Genomic DNA, 22380 nt, shown 5'->3' with positions numbered 1-22380 from the left:
AGCAGCGGAGAGGATTTGGAATGTATGGTCTGATGTTACAATTTAGATATCCGGCCTTCACAGTTGTAGGTGGTTTAGGAGTGTTGAACGTCAGTATGATAGTTCTGGTTGGGATAAGTGTCCCATCTCTTGTAATTTTAATCCTTCTCACAGCTATAACGCCTTGATTTTCAAGTTCATTTTTAATTTCTTCTTCGGAGACGCTGATAAGGTCCCACTCAGAAATTACTCCTTTCGATGTATTTAGCGTATTATGGGGAGAGACCTTTACTGGGATCCCACCAAATGTTTTCATTTGAAGCAGTCTTTCTGCGTGTTTGGCATTTGCTGTCTCGACTAGAATGTCGCCTGATTTTAGTCGCTTAACATTTTTTGGTGTTCCAGCCACACTTTCTAAACATTTCTGGATGACGAATGGCGACAATTTTCCTAATGGCTGTTCTGTCGTAGAATTAAAGACAATAAAGGTAGGTGCATTAAGTGATGCTATTTCCTTTTTTTGCCTTTTGGTTGCAGTAGTCACATTGTCCTCATTTTTCCGACTCAAAGGAGTCAGATCTTTGGGATTCGTGGTAATGTTTGAGTCATTCATGTTTGCTCCTTTTAGCCCTGGGAGTGAGAGCTTTTCCTCCCAGGTTTCCGGCCCCGCCACGGGGAGGCAGGAGCGGTGCCACCTAGTGACCAAGCGGACGTAGATTAGTGGTTAGTAGGACTAGAATATATATAAAAGAAAGGTGACTTTCCTTTCTTAGGAACCTTTGCACTGATACTTTTCAGTAACTATATATATTTACAGAAGAGAATTAACTTTAAACTCTTGATATATCTAACACTCTTTCACTTTATGAATCGCTTTATAATTGCACAGAAATCGCCTGATCACTAGAAACGCTTGGCACTCGGGGCCAACTCTGTAAGGCCTTTGAGAGTTTTTGCGACAGGTTCAGGTAGTATGGGATAAAGGCTGTCGAGGTGGGGTCATCATTAGGTGTGGACCTGGGGTTTGCTGCTTGGTCACCGGTTTGTAGGTCGCAGTTAGCCAGATCTGCCTTCACTCTGGTGATCTCAGCACACCTCTCATCCGCAGAAATGGAGTGGGTGCAGGCACAAGTTAGTCTAAGGACCTCAGTCCATCGCAAACCAATGTGTGCTGGCAAATTCACCAACTATTGGTCTATTGGTCAGCGCATGCTCACAGTCAACTTCTTGGTATGGTGCATGCCCTACCAGTGCCTTAGATAAATGCGACCTACAAACCCCGTGACTGGGCGGCAAATCCCAGGTCCACACATAACAATGACCCCCACCTCGACTACCTTTATCCCATACTACCCGAACCTGTCACAACAATTCTCAAAGGTCTTATGGAGTTATAGGATAAAGTGCTTGCAGTTTCCTGGCAGGAAACTGCAGTCCCTCATCTTGAGGGTAAAGACACCGATTCCTCCAATCTTGTGGAGTGGTTTGGTGTACTGCATTTCCTGCTGTGACTGCACTGGCTGCTACATGGGTGAATCTGGAAGAAGGCTCAAAGGTCAAGTCTCGGAGCATGAGAGAGGTATCCACTCGGCTGATTTAGAGTACCCAGCGATCGTTGAACACTTTTGGTCAATTCAGCACGACATCGACCCATGCCGTGAAATCAAGATTATCAACCACTCTCGTCAGTACTGTCACAGTGTCTGATTAGAGTCACTTCACATTTCATGCTGTTGTGATTCTTTTAACTGGAACAAAGGTCACATCCATCCCATCATTGAAGCAACCATCCTTCTGAATGATAGACGTTGGCACATGCACCAAACCCAAGCTTTGCAGTCACAACCACAAGCCTCTACTTCCAACTGCTAATTGTTGTCTGCACCTGTGTCGTGCAGTTCACCTTCCATGACTGGGCATTCTTTTCAGTTTTGTGTATTAATGCTTTCCAACTGATGAAGGGAAACCTATGCCCCAAAGCTATTGATGCATGTTTATTTTTAACTTATTTTTACTTATGTGTTTTCTGTTAAAAGTATTTTAATAAAACTGTTTCCTTATTTTCTCAGTAAAACTGAACCTTATTATCATCATGAACTTTGAGAACAGAGGCCTCTTAACTTAATAAGACAATTATTTTATTAAACATTTTTTATTATATGTTGAACAATGTAAGGTTAAGTAAAGTTTACTAAAGTTACACTATATTTCAGTTTTCAGAATAAAGAACAAATCCAGAGTTGTTTTTCTTGCAATATTTTTTCATATAAAATTGTGTCGTAGCATTTAGTTATGTCTTTAACTTCACGCTTAATCTTTCCTGCACGATCATTAAGAGGGTCATTCTCCCAAAAATATTCAAGTGCTGGATCAATTTTCTCAAGGGCTTCCTTTAATTCTTTCATTTTCATACCCTCATAACTGTGGGGACTGGGATAATGAATGCTCAAATATTGAGGAACACTTGCATCTCAAAAATTGTCCCCACAAATGCAATATATCTTTGTTATCTATAGCAAACATAAGGCTGTGAACAGTCTTATTCTCAATCAAACAAGTTAATCAAAAATAATTTTAAAAAAATTACCTCAGCTTTTCGTGGTGGTTCACCATTCTTATCTCCAATTATTAGAATATTTCTAGCATTTCCTTCACATCGAAATCCAAGTTCCTCAAGAGTTTGATCACCCTGTTCACTAATTACTACCTTTAATTAATACAGAAATATTAATTCAGTAAGTTTTAAGCTCAACTAAATGATTTGTTTACAGTTGTGTTCATTCTATATTTTAAATCTTATAGAGAGGGTCAATATAATTAGAGTTGAAAAAAAAAAAAAAAAATGGAGAAAATATACTAATTAAAAATTCTCATCATAACTGAAGTACACAATAAACAGAAAAAAAAAAAATCTTTGTATACTCACTTCTAATAAAATTTCTGTTATTGAAAGGAGATTACTATGTGCCATGGCTATACATAAATAGCCATAACAACATGGCTATTCCAGATAGATTAAAATTTGACTTTTGGTTTCAAGAAACAATTTAAAATAAATATATTAATGATAATTTTAAGAACTTTACATTATTCAAGGAGTGAAGTTAATGCCAGTTTGGTGGGGGATATCTGAAGGGTATGCAAGAAACTCACTTATGAACATTTTTAATGTTCTGCATATTTTTCTAGACCTCCAACAATATTCGAGAGATGTTAATATTAAAAAAAAAAAAAAAAAAGCTGTTTTATACTAAGGTACAGCCACATTGTGTCAACTGAAGTTTAAAATTTCTTTCTAATTTTTTCATGGCAGCCAATACAGTGTCCCGTTAACAATGGACTGTACATTTTGTGGCAACAATAATTTGTTGTGTAATACATGCCATTGTACAAAGTATGTAACAGTTATATTACGGCCCCGGGTGCCAAGCGTTCCGTGACCAAGCGATTTCTTTGCGTATCTCAAAGCGTTATCTCTAAAGAGCCTTCAAGTGATAGATTATATTTTGTTTCAACAACCGTTTTCTTTATTTATTAATTAGTGTAGCTCTTTTGCACTAGAAGAAGTAGGCAAAGGCCCAGAAAGGAAAGTTACCTTTCTGTTTTTTATTTCTAATAATACTAACTAACTAACTTAGCCGCTTGGTCACCTTGTGGCACTGCTCCTGCCTCCCCGTGGCGGGGCCGGAAATCTGGGTGGTAAAACCAACCCCCAGGGCCAAAAGGAGCAAAACATGGACTGTGACAATTTTCCACCGATTAGGAATGCAAATCCAAATACACTGGATTTGCACACACCCGATAATGACTTATCCAATCCAAAGAGACTGAGGACGGATGCTCCCCGAATGGAAAACCCAAGTTTTCTGATTCTGCATTCGCTAACTAACCAATCGTTGGGTAGTTTATCACCATTCCTCATTCAAAAATGTCTTGAGAGCGTAGCTGGCTCCCCTAAAATGGTACGACGACTGAAATCTGGTGACCTGCTTGTTGAGACCACCAACTCAAAACACTCTGAGTCTCTACTCAGACTCACCTCATTTGGTGGAGTTTCAGTTAAAGTGTCCCCACATGCCACACTTAATTCATCCAAAGGCGTTATTTCTGAATGGGACCTAATGAATGTATCAGAAGAAGAAATTGTTCAGGAACTGCAGGACCAGAAAGTCACACAGGCAAAACGAATTATGATGAAAAAAGATGGAGAACTCCTTCCAACTCGTAGCATAATTTTGACATTCAGCTCACCTAATTTACCTTCATCCGTAAAAGCAGGGTATTTGCATTGTCGCATTCGCCCATATATCCCGAACCCAATAAGATGTTACAAGTGTCAGAAATTCGGACACTCACAAACAGTCTGTCGAGGAGACCCCGTATGTCCTAACTGTGGTTCAAAAGATCATTCCCAGGCTGACTGTAAAGCCCAGGCTCCACTCTGCGCCAATTGTAAAGGTAACCATCCAGCCTTTTCTAAAAATTGCGAACAATGGAAATATGAGAAAAAAATTCAGAAATATAAAATAGAAAAGAAAGTTTCATTCCCAGAAGCCAGAAAGCAAATACAACTAATCACGCCTAGACGCACGTATGCTGAAGCCGCTACAAAGTTTCATTCAGTATCGGTGCAGACTGATACATCAATACCTCCAAATACCTCTATTTCAGAATGGGCTCGTTCCCTGCTCATTTCTGCACCTCAACCTTCAAAGCAACAGATTTCTACTAGAGCTAACAATACACCAGTCACGATACCACCTTCTGCCGGTGCAGATCCCGTAAGATCCGTCCAAGCAGATAACGCAGATTCTAATCGAAAACAGACATTTGACTCCTCCCTTATGGATACTAATGAAATTTCCAATCAAGATGATACCGAAACCATTCTGGAGATCCATCCAGAGGATGAAATAGACCAAAGACCGGTTTTCTCAAAAAGAGAAAGGATTAAAATTGACCGTGCCAAACAGACTTCCAAAAAGCAGTCAGATTCAGTTCCTTCATCTAAATTGAAATAATGAACAACGTTGTCCAATGGAATTGTAGAGGCTTTAGGAGCAACATTGATGACATATACGACATAATTAAGCAGCATAAACCAGTGGGCATCTGCCTACAGGAGACATATCTGACTCCTCAGGTATCTCCTTTGATAAAAAACTATACTCTTTTCAGACAAGATAGACCTATTGCAAATAATGCTCGTGGTGGAGTAGCCATACTCATAGATTCGCGAGTCCCATGCAGACGCATTTCTTTACAAACCTCTATAGAAGCCGTTGCTACCCGAATAGCAATTGGCATCACTCTGACTCTTGTTTCGATCTATCTACCACCCAATCATCCGTGTACTATTCACGAACTTGAAAATCTTATAATGCAGTTGCCAACCCCTTTCTGTTTATTGGGCGACTTCAATGGACACCATCCATTGTGGGGTTCTCCCAATGCAGATGGACGAGGGCAACTCATTGAAATGCTCATTGACAGACAAAACTTAACCATCCTAAATACTGGTTCACCCACTTACATCCATCTCCCAACAGGAACAGTGTCTGCAATAGATCTCTCAATATGCTCTCCGATCCTCTTTCCTAATATTGAGTGGACAGCTCTAGATGATCCACTAAACAGTGACCACTACCCATTAATCTGTAAGATCCAAACATCACGCTCTTCAACTGCAAAAAACCAAATAAAATGGAAATTTACCAAGGCAGATTGGGCCAAGTATACCTCTCATGTTTCATTTGATAAACAGATCATTGAATCCTTCCCAATTGACACAGCCACTGATCATATCACCAAAGAAATTCTAGCAGCTGCATCCATTGCCATCCCACAATCACAATCAGTCACCTACAGACCCATAAATTATTGGTGGAACGATGAATGTAAGAATGCCAAAAAAGAAAAAAACCGAGCGTGGAATATATTTCGCAAATACCCTACTACCAACAACCTTATAAATTATAAGAAACTAAGAGCCAAAGCCCGACACATCAGAAAGGAAGCTAAAAAAAACTCTTGGATCCGATTTGCGACTTCAGTAAATAAAAATACTGATGTAAGAACAATATGGAAAAAAATAAGACAGCTAAATGGCAAATTTCCTCCATTATCCTCGCCAATATTCAACTGGAATGGACAGGAGCTCTCTAGTCCTGCAGAAATTGCGAATACTCTAGGGACAATATTCTCCCAGTTGTCTGCCTCGAACTCGTATGATCCGTCATTTCAGAAGATCAAAGCCTCAGCCGAAAAATCAAAACTTAACTTCAAAACCGCTGCTTCTCTACCATACAATCAGACACTTACTATGATTGAACTTCAAAAAGCTATATATTCCTCAAAGAACAGTGCTGCTGGTCCAGACGGAGTATATTACATAATGCTTCAACACTTAGACAATAAATCACTGTCATTGCTGCTGACCTTTTACAACCGTATATTCATTGAACATTCATACCCCACTCGCTGGCATCACTCCTATGTAGTGGCAATTCCCAAACCAGGCAAAGATCATTCTATCCCTCACAATTATAGACCCATCTCTCTTACCAGTTGTTTGAGTAAAACATTAGAAAAAATTATACACCGCCGATTAACATGGTATCTGGATTCAAAACATCTAATCTCTGATAACCAGTTTGGTTTCAGAAAAAATCGCTCATCCCTAGATCTTATGGTTAAAGCTGAAACAAATATCAGGAATGCATTTATACGAAATGAACATCTTGTCATGGTCTGCCTTGACATAGAGAAGGCCTTTGACACCACCTGGCGTTTTGGTATCTTAAAAGATCTTCATTCCCTTGACCTGAGAGGTCACTTACCATGCTACATACAAAACTTCCTTCAGTATAGATCTTTTCAAGTTCGCTATAGAGAAGTCTTCTCACAAATCTATATACAAGAGCAAGGAGTACCACAGGGCTCAGTTCTCAGTGCTACTTTATTTGCATTGAGAATAAATCATATTACCAAATGTATTCCCAAGACTGTGAACTCATATCTCTATGCTGATGATCTGACTGTTTCCTGCAGTTCGCCGAATATGAACTTCATTGAAAGGCAACTACAAATCTCACTAAACAATATTGAACTATGGATGACACAGAATGGTTACAGACTATCTCATCAAAAATCGAGTGCCATTCACTTTTGTAACAAACGAGGGATGCATCCTGACCCAGAGCTACACCTAACAAATCATCCTATCTCAGTTATGAGTAGCATTCGCCTCCTCGGTCTAATTTTTGATAGGAAACTTAATTTTTTAGAACATATCAAATATCTCCGGACAACCTGCCAGAAAAAAATGAACATTCTCAGAGTTCTTTCTTCTACAACATGGGGTGCTGACCGTTACACCTTACTTCACCTGTATAGAACTCTAATTAGATCTCGTCTGGATTATGGAGCCCCGGTGTATGACTCTGCTAGGGAGAGTGTGCTAGTACGGCTTGCTCCTGTTCAACATTCTGCCCTTAGGATTGCTACAGGTGCTTATAGAACATCGCCAGTACAAAGTCTCTACGCCGAAGCCCATGAAATTCCACTCTGCCTCAGAAGGAAGATGTTACTTTTGAATTATGCCGCTAAAATTCAAAGCATGCCTACCCATCCAATTTGGCCTATACTTAGTGATCCACAGTTTAAAATGTTCTACAGAAATAAACCCAGAGCAGTCCAACCTACTGCCATCAGATTGCAGGCTCTATCTGAAAGCTGGAATGTGCACCTTGAAAAAGTCCTCCAAGATCCAAACACTTCAGTTCCCCCATGGTCCTGGGTTAATCCATCCTGTGACAATTACTTCCTGAACTGGGGAAAAGATTCCCTTGCAAATATTAACGTGCGACAACTTCATACTTCTCACACACAAAATTATCCGCATTTCATGAAAATATACACAGATGGATCAAAGTCTGATAGTGGAGTAGGTGCTGCAGCAGTCTTCCCTTTTAACACCATCTCTGTATCTCTGCCTACTGAATGCAGCAGTTATACAGCTGAGTTATTCGCCATTAAACTTGCCCTAGAAAATATTATTCATTGCTCCATTAAAAAAAGTATAATATATACCGACTCGCAGAGTACACTAGTAGCCCTACAAAACATCTCCTCACCAACCAATCCTTTAATACAAACCATAAGAAGTAAGATGATTCTTATTCAGGAACGCCAACAAGTAGTCATCTTCTGCTGGATCCCAGGTCACACTGGGATCCCAGGAAACGAATGCGCAGACCATGCTGCAAAACATCCATCTAACCCATTATCTTCAGACTTTTGTGTTCCATATGTTGATTACAAACCTATGATACGAAGGACATGTAAGGAACAATGGACACTTCTATGGCAAGCTCAAACGGGTAATAAGCTATTGGAAATAAAATCAGAACCACAGTTATGGACCTCTAGTTTTCGTACTAACAGAAAGGAAGAAGTCATCTTAACCAGAGCACGAATCGGCCACAGCCAGTTTACTCACCTATTTCTCCTTACAGGAAATGATCCTCCACAATGTTCTCAATGCAACTGTCAGCTAACAATGAAGCACATTCTTGTTGAATGCACTCTGTACAAACATGCTCGGCAATGTTCATTCAGCTTCCTTCCAAATCTAAAAGAACCTCTAAAACTCTCTCACATCATAGGCAACGATGCTAATCCCTTGGAGTTATTCTGTTTTCTTAAACGAATAAAACTATATGATCGTCTCTGACTGTTTCCATAACAGTCACCATTGATAACTTTCATATCACTGATAGGCGCAATATGGTCTAAGCAGCCCTTGCGCCAAAAATAACAATAACAACAACAACAACAACAGTTATATTACAGAAAATTACATAGAATTATGATTTGCAGAACGGCAAAAATTATTTATTTATTTACAAAAATAAATAATAAAATTAAATATATATCTTTATGTTTTATGAATATACAAAGGGTACTAGGAAAGTTTTGCAATATGACGCAACATTGAATCACAGGAAGCTGCTTGTTGCTGCATGTTGAGACATGTTCATACGTGCATAGTAGCCGCCGCGCCAAGTCGATGAGCTCAGTTATTCATTAGTAGTGAGAGTATAAAGTGCTTGCGATGGCATCGTGGTCACGAAATGAGATGAGGACAGTTTTGCGGTATAATTTCGTGCGTGGTTTAACCATAGACCAGTGCTTAGAAGAAATGACTCTTGTACTAGATGATGATTGTCCACATCGTACAACGATATTCAGGTGGTATAGAGAATTCCAAAGGGGAAATTTCACTCTGGAGGATTCTGAGAGGCCGGGAAGGCCACGAACGTCAGTTACGGAGGAAAACGTTACTGCTGTGAGGAAAATGCTTGACGAAAACAGACGAGTGACCTACCAACAGATAGAGGATACTTTGGGCCTAAATGCACCAGCAATTCGTTCGATTCTGCAAGATCATTTGCACGTGAAGAAACTTTGTTCTCTCTGGGTGCCGCATCAACTGACTGAAGACCAGATGACACGACATGTGACTTGGTGCAGGGAGATGTTAAAAAAAGTTTGATAAGGGACAATCTCGGTATGTGAACAACATCGTGACAGGTGACGAGACTTGGCTGTACTATTACGATCTGCCCACCAAGGCTCAAAACAAAGTTTGGGTCTTTGATGATGACGACACACCCGTAATTGTCAGAAAATCCCGATCTGTAAAGAAGAAAATGATAGCTGTATTTTTCAAATCGAGTGGAATTGTGGAACATGTCATTTTGGACACGCAGAAGACAGTCACAGCTAAGTGGTATACTGAACAATGCCTGCCTAAAGTCATTGGATCTATGAAGAACCTGCGGCCAAAGTCAAGAATGGACACCTGGTACCTCCATCACGAAAATGCTCCAGCTCACCGCGCCAAAGCCTGCACCGAATATTTGACCACGACAGGACTGAAACTTCTCGAGCACCCTCCCTACAGTCCAGACCTTGCTCCCTGCAACTTTGCACTGTTCCCGCATGTGAAAATGAAGCTAAAAGGGAGGCGGTTTTCCAGTGATGAGGACTTTCTACGGGCTTGGGACAACGAATGTGCTTTACTCCCTAGTGAAACTCGGCAGAACTGGTTTAAAGATTGGTTTCGGAGGATGGAGAGGTGTATTGAATGTAGAGGAAATTACTTTGAAAAAATTAAATAAACAAAGCTGTATTGCAAAACTTTCCTAGTACCCTTTGTACATGTTGCTGAAAACAACATGTATATTCTTTGGAAGATACAAGACTTTTCATACCAACTAAGAAATACTGTTAAAGGTTTAGGCATAAATGGATATCAGATTGACCTAATGACTCGTAGCAAAGAAGAATGCATGGGATCATATATATATATATATATTGTTTTTTTTCTTAGATAGTATGAATCAGAACTGTAATACTCAATATGTTCTACGTTGATAATAATCTTAGTAAAATAATAAGAGGAGTTTACCTCAATATAGTACGTAGAACACTTCCGTATGATACCCTCCAGAAATTAAAACGGAAAAACCGAAAAAATCGACAACTTACCGGTACATTAGAGTAAAATATAAATAATTAAATAGAAAATTATAAAAATTAAATAGAAAATCGTTTTGAATATTTTTTGTTAGATTCTTTTAATTGCGTTAATTTGATTTTTACTGTGTTAAATTTACTAAATTTACTAAATTGATTTGAACTGTGTTAAATTGATTATATAATTATTTATATTTTACTCTAATGTACCGGTAAGTTGTCGATTTTTTCGGTTTTTCCGTTTTAATTTCTGGAGGGTATTCATACGGAAGTGTTCTACATACTATATTGAGGTAAACTGCTCTTATTATTTTACTAATTGTTTTTTTTCTGAAAATCCCAAACACTAGAGGTATTAGAACCTATAGTACTTAGTACCATGCTTGGGTTGGAGGTTGAGAAGACGAAAGAAGATATTTGTTGACATTAGACTTGAACTTCTGTAGACTGTAATTTTCAGGAAATACAGATGGAAGAAGGCTGTTCCAGAAAATGGCAGTTGAATGAATAAACGAGGAAGATGAAAAGTTGGTTCTGTGAGTTTGCAGTAGTATAGTAAATGGATGTTGGCTGGTGGCGGCATGTGTTCAGACTGTTTTGAAAGAGTGGGAATTATAGAAGCCAATTTAGAAGAACAGTGCCCATGGAAGTATCTATAGAAAAGGCATGCAGCAGAAACAGTACGTCTATGAGACAGCGAGTGGACAGACTCTGTTAGAGAGGAATCATTAATTAACCTAACTGCCCTCTTCTGAATGTAATCTAGAAACCTGAAAGAGGTTTTGGGGGCACCACCACAGATGTGGGAACAATATTCCATGGCAGGACGGATTTGTGATTTATAGAGTGAGCAGCTGTTTGGAAGAAAAGTAACGCCGAGAGCGAAAGAGAAAACCAAGTTTTTTAGATGCAGAGGAAGCAATATTGTAATGTGCTTGTGCCAAGAGAGATTAGAAGTCAAAGTAATCCCCAAAAGAGATATATCATCTTGCCTAGAAATTGGAGTGGCACCAAAGATAAGCATAGGAGCAGAAGAATCCTTTTTGCGAGATATAAGACAAGACTGAGTTTTAGAAGGATTGAAATCAACTAAGTTGTCTTTGCCCCACTGGAGAATTACCTGGAGACCAGCATTTGAAGAATTGGTACCAGATATTCGAGAAGTTTAAGCTGACTCAGCAGGGCAAGGTTTCTCAAAATGGAAAGTGGAATGCAATGTGCTATCATCAGCAAAACAGTGGATAGGATTTCCAATCAATGGAAGAAGCTCATTAATATACAAGAGGAAAAGATTTGGGGAAAGAACTGAACCTTGGGGTACACCAGCATTAGTGGGGAAGTTAGAAGACAGAGCGCCATCTACCATTACTCTCAGTGAGCAACAAGAGAGAAAACTGGATAACCAATTACAAAAAAGCAGTTGTTAAACCATAAGATGGAAGCTTGTTTAGAAGACCTTTATGCTAAAGACGAGCAAAAGCCTTTAAGATGTCAAGAGTAACTGCTTGTGTTTCCCCAAACTTTTCCATTAAATTTGTCCATAAATGGGTAACATAAAGCCAGAATATCACCAGTGGATCGACAATGACGGAATCCATACTGGCGATCGTTGATCAGATGGAAGGTTTCTAAGTAGTTTAAAAGTTGGCAGTTAATTGATTCTCCATTACTTTAGAAAGAGTAGAAGTAATTGCAATGGGACAATAATTGGATGGGAGGTATTTGTCACCCTCTTTAGGAATTGGCTGGATATGAGCAAATTTCCAAGTAGAAGGAAAAACACCTTTGGAATAAGAAAATGAAAAAAGGAAGCAAAGAACACGAGTAAGTTCAGGAGAACAGGTGTTGAGAACAAGTGGAGAAATACCATCAGGACCTGGAGCTTTCTTAGCATCAAGATTCGTCAAAATTCTTCTGACATCCTTTTTTAGCATTAGCATTAGCATTAGTAGAGGCATTTGATGCAAGAAAGCAAGCTTATGCAGCATCAGCCAAAAAAAAAAAAAAAAAAAACCACTTCCACTTCACCCCTCTGTTCGTTCAAAATACCTGTCCAGCTGAGCCTTAAACTTATTTAGGCTATCAACCTCCACCACAAGGGATGGAAGTCTGTTCCACCAACCAACCACCCGCTGGCTAAAGGCAAATTTCCGCACGTCTATCCTACATCTGTCTTTCCTCAATTTGAATTTATGCCCTCTCAGGTGATTTTTCTGAGCTAGAGGAAGAATCCCATCAGCACTGAGCATGCTTAAACCATTCAAGGCTTTATACACCTCTATCAGATCACTCGCTGGTGCCTAGTCTCCAGACACTGTAATTTGCAAAACTTAAGCCTTTCTTCGTAAGAGCACCCCTTTGTTCCATTCACTAATCTTGTTGCCCTTCTCTGTACTCGTTCCAGCAGCCCTACATCCTTCTTGAAATGAGGCCTCCAGACCTGTATACAGTACTCTAGGTGTGGCCTGACCATTGCCTTATACAAGGGAATAATCACCTCCTTATCCCTGCTGAAAAAATTCCTGTATATCATTGACAATACTCCATGAGCTACTCTTGCAGCCCGTCTGCACTGCTCAGAGAACTTCATATCTGCCTGCACAACCACCCCCAAGTCCCTTTCATTCTCTACCACTGTCAGTGTAGTACCAGAGTTGATACGTTGCTCTGGGGTTGCTGTTTCCCATGTGTAGTACTTTACATTTGTCAATATTAAACTTCATTTGCCACCTCTCAGCCCATCTGCTCAACCTTTCCAGATCCTGTTGCAGCAGCATAGTGTCAGTAGTGTCCTTGACAACCCTGCCAACCTTTGTATCGTCTGCAAACTTGGACATTAAGCTTGATATACCATCATCAATATCATTTATAAATACAGAAAACAATAATGGACCCAACACTGAGCCCTGAGGGACTCCACTAATAACATTAGTCCACGATGAGCAGTGTCCATTGATTACCACTCTCTGTCTTCTCCCCCTCAACCACCCCTTTATCCATAGCAGCAATTTGCCTCCAATGTCACACTGCTCCAATTTGTGTAGCAGTCTTCCATGTGCAACAGTATCAAAAGCCTTTCTAAGATCCAAGTATATAATATCAAAGTTATTCCCTACATCCAGTTCTTTTGTGACTGCATCATAGTATCCAATCAAGTTGGTCAGGCAAGACTTCCCCTTAACAAAACCATGCTGTGTCTGAGCTATAACTGAAGTCTTGTCTAAATGATCCTGCAGTGCTTCTTTAACCAGTGCCTCCATTAATTTTCCTGGAACAGAAGTTAAGCTCACAGGTCTATAATTACTTGTGTCAGCCTTTGATCCTCCTTTGTGAACTGGGGTCACATTTGCACATTTCCAGTCTATGGGTACCTCCCCTGAGTCCAAGGAAGCTCTCATAATTATGGCTAAGGGTTTGCTTACTTCCTTTGCTGCCTCCTTTAATATAACTGGATAGATCCCATCCACCCCGGGTGCCTTTCTTGTGTTTATCTTCAACAGTTTCTCCTCCACTTTACTCCCAGTTATTTCAAGATTCTGTAGCTTACTGCTAGAGTTGAATACACCTCTGGCATTCCCCTTGCTGAATAACTCCTCATGTATGAATGTCGATGCAAAATATTCATTTAGTTTGTTAGCTACCTGAGCAGGATCATCAACAGTTGACCCATCAATATCAAGTGGACCAATCTGATTCATCCCCTTCCTTCTAGAGTTTACATAAGTAAAGAACTCTTTGCTGTTTTTCTTTGCATCCCTTGCCAAGGATTTCTCGTAATCTGCCTTCGCCTGCCTAACCTCCTTTGTAACTTGGTTGCATATCAACTTGTATCTATCATAGGCTTCTGTGTCATGTGTTAATTTGTAAGTATCCCATGCATTTTTCTTCTCTGCCATATGCCTCATTAGTTCATCTGACATCCATTTTGGCCTAAACCTTGAACAATATTTCTTAGTTGGTATGTAAAGCCTAGTAGCTTCCAAGATAAGTTCTTTGAATGCTTCCCATTTTGAATTTGTTGGTAACAAATTCAAAATGGGAAGCATTCTTGAATTTGTTACCAACAAATTCAAATACTGTCTCAGTCCATCGTAGTCGCCTTTACGGAAGCAATAACCCTTCCCTTTACCCCTAATGGTAGTTACCTCTTTGAGTAAATCCCACTTCAGCACACTGTGATCACTGCCACCTAGTGGTTCATTTATCTGCAGATTCTTAATGCATGAAGAATCACTGCTGATAATCAAATCAAGAGTATTACTCCCTCTAGTTGCCTCCCGAACGTGCTGATGTAGAAAACAATCATCCAATAAATCCACAAAAGCCCTGCTAGTGCGTGAGTAACCAGCCCCCAAATTCCAGTCAATATCTGGGAAATTAAAATCTCCCATTATAAGACTCTCTGATTTACTGGCCCACTCTATTTCCCTGTACAGTTCCTTATTATACTCATCAGTCATTAGGCCTATAGCACACTCCTACTCTCAATTTTGATCTCCCAATGCTTATGTCACACCAAACTGACTGAACGCTGCACTGTCCAGCGATGTCGACTGGCTTCACTTCCTTGGTTTTTATGTGTTTCTTAACTAATAGCATAACCCCTCCCCCCTTCCTATCCTGTCTATCCTTTCTGTAGACGTTGTACTCCCCAAATTGCAGTTCTGCAACTCTTATATCTGTGTGACACCACGTCTCTGATATCCCAACAATATCTGCCTTTGATGTTTTGAGAAATACCTCAAATTCATCAAATTTATTTACTAAACTCCTAGCATTGGTGTACACACAAGTATACCTGGACCTGTTTCTATTCTTAGCTACCCTAACACAACCCATGTGTTTACTTGTACCGCAATGGCTCCCAGCAGTCTCTGGAATACCATGCATCTTGTTTTTGAGGCTTCTGCTCATTCTAATAGAAGCAGTGCAAGAAACTCTTTCACGTCTGCCAGTGGCTACTGTCAATCTATTGGTCTTTGTCTCCCCCCAAGCTAGCAGTTTTCCGACCCACCTAACACTGCCTCGATAGCATCAGCAAATATTCTTGCACCCTTTCTATTTAAGTGTATCCCATCCCTGTAGAAGCAATCTCTCCTGTTAACAAGTACAGTCCAGGCTGAAAAAAATTCTACCCCTTGAGCCTTGCACAATCTTTCCAGGGCCGAATTGATCGACAAGGCTCTCATCATATACTCCCTCCTATCGTGTCTGGGCAGAATTGCAGACACTTTCAAATTCAACCCTAATTCTCGGCTTTTGTTCAGCAGTGACCTGTACTTGTTAAGTAATTCTGCCGGTCTCCTACTCTTAATATTATTAGTGCCAACGTGTACAACTATATCACCTTTTGTGCCCTTTTAAAGATGATATTCGCTCTACGTCATCAACCTTTGCCCCTGGCAGACATACCCTGGTCCTGTTCCACCTATCTTTTTTACAAAGCATGTTCCCCGTTTCCCTGACAATAGAGTCACCAACAACTACTAGTTCCTTCGGGACCAGCACATTCTGCCTTGGGGGTTGCCTCTGTGTCACGCGATGCCCAAGTGCAAGCTCTGGCGTTGATGTGGGCAGCTGAGAGCTTGATGGGCCCCTCAATTTAGTTTCTTCGAGGGCATCCACCCTGTCCTTCAAGCTCTCATATAGGCCCACAAGAACGCTGAGTTGTTGCCTGATATTGATACACTCCTTGCATCGCGCACACACAAAGACATCCCCCATGGCAGTATCATGTCCCGTACCCGATTGCTCTGCAAACATCAAGCAAACAGTTGACGTTTGCAGTCACGTTGACGTCAAAAGCAACTTTTGACGGAAGACCAAACGAGGCATTGAATGCAGCATGTTGGGAATGGTGGGAGGTGTTCTACCAAGATCATTAATACATGAGCAGGAAAGCTTTATCCTTGGCTGAAGTGACAACAGAACCATCTGGTTTTGACAGAGGTGGGAGCAGAGATGGGCAAAAGTTGCAGCCAATAGCTTTGCCAAAAGATCAGAAAGCCACACCTTGACCGCTGCTTGCATTGGTTCACACCTGGGTGGTCATCCAGTGTGCTTGTGCATGGGGGTTATACCCAGGATTACTAACAGCCCCACCATTGTGAAGGTGCAAGCAGAGGATTTGGCTTTAACAGACTGTCCGGACTTCGCCGAAATTGGGTTCACTTGACTTGAGTGTCACCCGAATATCAGTTCCATCAGCATTTTAGACTCCCAGGTAGCAAGTACAGCTTGTCTGGCTTATCTGAGAGAATGTCTGTGACAACCTCAAGGACTAAGTTATGTTAAAGGAAGCAGCAAAGGAAGTAAGCAAACCCTTAGACATAATTATGAAAGCTTCCTTGGACTCAGGAAAGGTCCTCATGGACTGGAGATGTGGAAATGTGTCCCCAATTCACAAATGGGGGTTCATAGTGTGGCATAAGAAATTACAGACCTGTTAGTCTAACTTCTGATCCAGGAAAAATAATGGAGTCACTGGTTAAGGAAGCAATGCAGGATCATCTAGACAAGGCTGCAAGTTATAGTTCAGACACAGCATGGATTTGTTAAGGGGAAGTCTTGTCTGACAAACCTGACTGGATACTATGATATGATCACAAAGGAACTGGATGCCAAAAATAATTTTGATATCATATACTTGGATTTTAGGAAAGCTTTTGATACTGTAGCACATGGAAGACTACTGTACAAATTGGAGCAGTAGGGCATTAAGAGAAAGTTGCTACAATGGATAAAAGGATGGTTGAGGGGGAGAAGACAGAACGTTATCAATAGACACTGCTCTTCGTGGACTAATGTTATTAGTGGAGCACCCCAGCGTTCGGTGTTGGGCCCATTGCTGTTTTCAGTATTTATAAATGACATTAATGAAGGTATATCAGAGTTGCAGAAGATACCAAGGTTGGCAGGGTTGTTAATGACAGTAACGATAGTATGCTACTGCAAGAGGATCTGGAAAAGTTGAGCAGATGGGGACGAGAGGTGACAACTGAAGTTTAACATAAACAAATGTAAAGTACTGCATGTGGGTGGCAGTAACCCCAGAGTAAAGTATCAACTGTGTGGTACTACACACAGGATAGTGGAGAATGAAAAGGACCTGGGGGTAATTGTGCAGTCAGATATGAAGTTTTCTGAGCAGTGCAGACAGGCGGCTAGAGTAGCTCATGGTGTCTTGTCAATGATATACAGGAATTTTGCTAGCAAGGATAAGGGGATGATTGTTCCCTTTTATAAGACAGTGGTGAGGCCACACCTTGAGTACTGTATACAGGTATGGAGGCCTCATTTTAGGAAGGATGTAGAGCTGCTGGAATGAGTACAGAGAAGGACAAGATTGGTGAATGGAACAAAGGGTTAGTGTTACCAAGAAAGGCTTAAGTTTTGCGTTGCAGCTTCAGGAGACTAGACACCTGCAAGATTATCTAATTGAGGTGTATAAGGCCTTGAATTGTTTGCGCAAGCTCAATGCTAATGGGATTCTTCCTCTTGCTCAGATTACTCACCTGTGGGGAGATAAATTCAAATTGAGGAAAGACAGTTGTAGAATAGATGTGAGAAATTTGCCTTTAGCCAGTGGGTGGTTGATAGTTGGAATAAACTTCCATCTGTTGTAGTGGAGGTCAACAACTTAAATAAGTTCAAGGCAGAACTAGATAAATATTTGAAGTGGTTGGATAGGTGAAATGGGAATTTTTTTTTTTTTTTTTTTTTTGTTGATGCTATATCAGCTTTCTTTCTTGCATCATATGCCTCCACTAATGCTATCGATATATACATATATATATATTTTTTTTTATGTAAACCCCAAACATGAGAGGTACTGAAGATACTTGCTGACATTAGACATGAATTATTGTAGACTGTAATTTTCAGACTAATTTGTAGACTGATGATTGTTCCAAAAAACGGAAGTTGAATGAATAAATGAGGAAGAAGAAAGGTTGGTTATGTGAGTTTAAACACGGACATAAAAAAAGGATGTTGACTGATTGTGGCACAAGTTTGGACTGCTTTGGAAGAGAGAGCAAGAATTATAGAAACCAATTCAGAAGAACAGTGCCCTTGAAAGTATCTATAGAGGCATGCAGCAGAAACAGGATGTCTATGAGACAGAGAGTGAAGTGACCCTGTTAGAGATGAGTCGTTAATTAACCAAACTGCCCTCTTTTGAATGGAATCTAGAAGCCTGTGAGAGAGAGAGAGAGAGAGAGAGAGAGAGAGAGAGAGAGAGAGAGAGAGAGAGAGAGAGAGAGAGAGAGAGAGGTTTTGGGGGAACTGCCCCAAATATCAGAACAGCTGTTTGGAAGAAAAGTAAGATTATCAAGAGCGAAAGAGAAAACACAGTTTTTTAGATGAAGGAAGCAATATTTGAAATGTGCTTATGCCAAAAGAGATTAGAAGTCAGGGTAATCTTCAACAGAGATGTATGATCTTGTCTTAAAATCGGTATGTCATCAAAAATAAGCATAGGAAGAGAGGAATCCTTTTTGTGAGATATAAGACATGATTGAGTTTTACAGGGATTGAAATCAACTCAGTTACCTTTGGCCCACTGCAGAATTATTTGGAGATCAGCATTTAAGGAATTAGTGGTGGCTATTCGAGAAGTTGAAATGCAATATACTATCATCAACAAAACTATGCATAGGATTTCAGGTCAATGAAATATGATTCCGGTCAATAGGATTTCCATTCAATATTATACACGAGGAAAGGAATGGGAGAAAGAACTGAACCTTGGGAAAACACCAGCATTAGTGGAGAAGTTAGAAGACAGAGCCATCTATCATCACCTGCAGTGGGCAGTCAGAAAAAACTGGATACTCAATTACAAAAAAAAAAAAAAAAAAAAACCGTTGGGACACCATAAGATGGAAGCTTATTTAAAAGACCTTTATGCCAAACACGATCAAAGGCTTTTAAAATGTCAAAAGCAACTGCTTGAGTTTTACTAAATTTTCCACTGAATGTCCACAGATAGGTAACATAAGCAAGAATATCACGAGTGGATTGACACTGACAGAATCAATATTGGTGATCACTCATCAGATGGAAGATTTCTAGATAGTTTAAGAGTTGGCAGTTAATTGATATCTCCATTACTTTAGAAAGAGTAGAAGTAAGTGCAATGGGACGATAATTGGATGGTAGGGATATGTCACCATTTTAGGAACTGGCTGGATATGAGCAATTTCCAAGCAGAAGAGAAAACACCACTGGAATGAGAAAGAGAGAAAAGGAAACACCGAACAGGAGTAAATTTAGGAGCACAGGTTTTGAGAATAAGTAGAGAAACACCATCAGAACCTGAAGCTTTCTTAAAATTGAGATTGTTCAAAATCCTTCTGACATCCTTTTGAAGAAAGATCACAGGAGGCATTGAATGGACTGTACTGGAATTGTAGGAAGCAGTTTTACCAAGATCATCAATACATGAGTTAGAAGAAAAATAGGATGCTAGTAGGTCAGCTTTATCTTTTGCTAAATTGGCAATAGAACCATCAGGTTTTGAGAGATAGTGGGAATAGAGATGGTCAAAAGTTGAGGCCAATAGATTTTGCAAGAGACTAGAATGCTTAACTACCATTTTGCAAAAAACAAGTTTTCTACTCTTTGCCTGTTTGAAATCTAGTTTTGACTGATTAATAACTGCTTTACAATTGTTGTGGGCTTTGGTGTAGGCAGAAAATGAGCCTGGAGATTTGGATACAAGCCAATTGTAATATGCAACATTCTTATACTGAACAGCATTAGCACATTTATTGGAAAACCGAGGTTTAGATAAAGGATGAGATTTTAAGGTGGAGTGTGGAATGAAAGATTTCATCCCTACAAGGATAATTTCACTGACACAATCTGAGCAAATATTGACATCAGAAGAATTGAAACAGTAATCCAACCAAGGAATTCTTGTAATGCCAAACAACACGAGATTGAGAATGGCCACAAGAGAAAAAGGCTCTATTGGAGAAGAGACCATCACCAAATTGTGATCTGAGGTACCTAGAGGACCACTCACCTCGACTGTACTTACAAGGGTTGTTTGTGAGAAAAGAATCAAGTGTGTTGGCTGCGTGTTTAGGAATATCACTTAGGTTGTCTGGCATTCTGGTAGGTAAATGAACAATCTGTGTGAGGTAATTAGTAATTTCAAAAGCCTCAGCATCTCAATCAGCCGGGTCAGTGTGATTAGAAAATGGAAGATAGCCAAATTATCTCACAGTTAGGAAAGTTAGATTGGTGAAAGTCAAGTTTCAAAGAGAGGAAGTCAAAGAGTTCCAAGTGATTGGTGGAGTTGGCAGAACAACAGAGGCAGCAGATGAATTTAGCAGAATGTGGCAGAGAGATTTTAAGCCAGAGAAGATCGAAAAGAGGAGATTCCAAATTGCTAAATCGCTGACAGGGAATAACAGAATGGACATATGCACAAAGTACCACCTTTGAAACAAAAGGAATCATACAGTGAATAATTCAGGCAACTGAGATGAGTAGTGATTGAAATAACTGATAACTGGGATTCTGCCAGAAAAAAATACACGGGATTTGGAAGACTGTAAGTGGAAACGGACATCACTGAGATTAGAACTGAGACCATGTATATTTGTGAAATGAACAAGGAAGCATTTGGGAGGTTTAGATCTTTTTTTGCTGATCAGTTTGTTCTGTTAATTTGACAATGTTTTTACCAAAAATAGAATAAAAAGGCACTTTGCATCTATAAAATCCAATTAATTTTCCCACTTTTTATAAAAAATAAATAAACGAATAATGATGTCTACTTTACACTTTAAATTGCAAGCAAGTAAGCATGTTTTGCATATGTTAGATTTTCAACTTTACAAATACTCAAAAATCTTATTTTTTGATGTCTCATATTTGATTTATGAATTCAGAATCTCAATCTTATAAACATTTGCTGAAATCTGGCAACTATGTAGTACGTACCTTCTGAAAGTAAAATAAATTAGCATGAAATACTTTCACCATTTATGTATTTAACCAATATTTTGTTTTATAAAATTAGTGTTGGTATTATAATATTTTATTCATTTTCTCATTAATCTAGAATTAGGAACAGCGATTAGAGAAGCAGCATTGTGAAAACTGCTTCATCAGATCTACCCACCAAAGGTTGCAGTGATGACTGAGGCTGTAAGTGGTGCCATCTGGTGACACTCCCAATAATTACACCAACACCAGCCAGATGGAGATGTTGAATAGAAGTACTCAATATGCTGCACTGAGCGTCACACAGGATAAAGTCATCGCCTTTGGCAGAGGGCCAGTTCAAAAAGACAGCAAGTCTCCCTAAGAAAACAGTGAAACAAGTGGCGCATTCTCCCCATATGGCTATCACAAGGAAAGGGCAAACGATCCAGTCCAACCAACTGGAAGTGCTTCCAGTACAACTGTGTTAGTGACCAGTCAAGATGGGACGAAATGCCAATACATGAAGTGTAGCATCAAAATGAATATGCTCATCATGCAAACATACTATTATAACGAAACAGGCCTACGCGCTCTGGATTCATTGAGGAATTTATTGTAGCTTAAACACAGAGCGTACAGATAAAGCAGAAATATATGAGCTTTCGGCTATATGGTAGCCTTCATCAGAATTAAAATACATGAATGGCAGTTGGAATGAAGATGTGCACTGCCAGGTGCGTGAGACGCGAGGTTTAATTGTTTGTTGACGTCTGTGGCTGGGACGCATGATGACGTGGCCAGCGCTTGTCCAATGACAGAACTACTGACTCTGTGATCGGGTTGACTTGGCAACCACTGTTCCTGTTTAAGGATTTATCCGAAGATCTTATATTTAACGATTCCAACCAGGTACGCTTT

At 39.8% G+C, this 22380-nt stretch overlaps 1 protein-coding gene across 3 annotated transcripts in view; it reads right to left on the bottom strand.

Annotated features, from left to right (window-relative positions):
- LOC150074989 (ubiquitin carboxyl-terminal hydrolase 47-like) overlaps nt 1-22380 on the bottom strand; it is a 486634-nt gene that overhangs the window by 391553 nt on the left and 72701 nt on the right. For all 3 annotated transcript variants that reach the window (XM_090388947.1, XM_090388945.1, XM_090388946.1), the window contains exon 4: nt 2567-2686. In XM_090388947.1, coding sequence (XP_090245073.1) covers nt 2567-2686 — 120 coding nt within the window. The remainder of the gene's footprint in view (nt 1-2566; nt 2687-22380) is intronic.

Source organism: Mastigoproctus giganteus, chromosome 14 (genome assembly GCF_048544385.1).
Source record: "Mastigoproctus giganteus isolate SK-2022 chromosome 14, ASM4854438v1, whole genome shotgun sequence".
In the NCBI taxonomy this organism is placed as follows: domain Eukaryota; kingdom Metazoa; phylum Arthropoda; class Arachnida; order Uropygi; family Thelyphonidae; genus Mastigoproctus; species Mastigoproctus giganteus.
The sequence above is the reverse complement of the archived record's forward strand: the minus strand, read 5'-3'. Positions and strand labels throughout refer to the sequence as shown.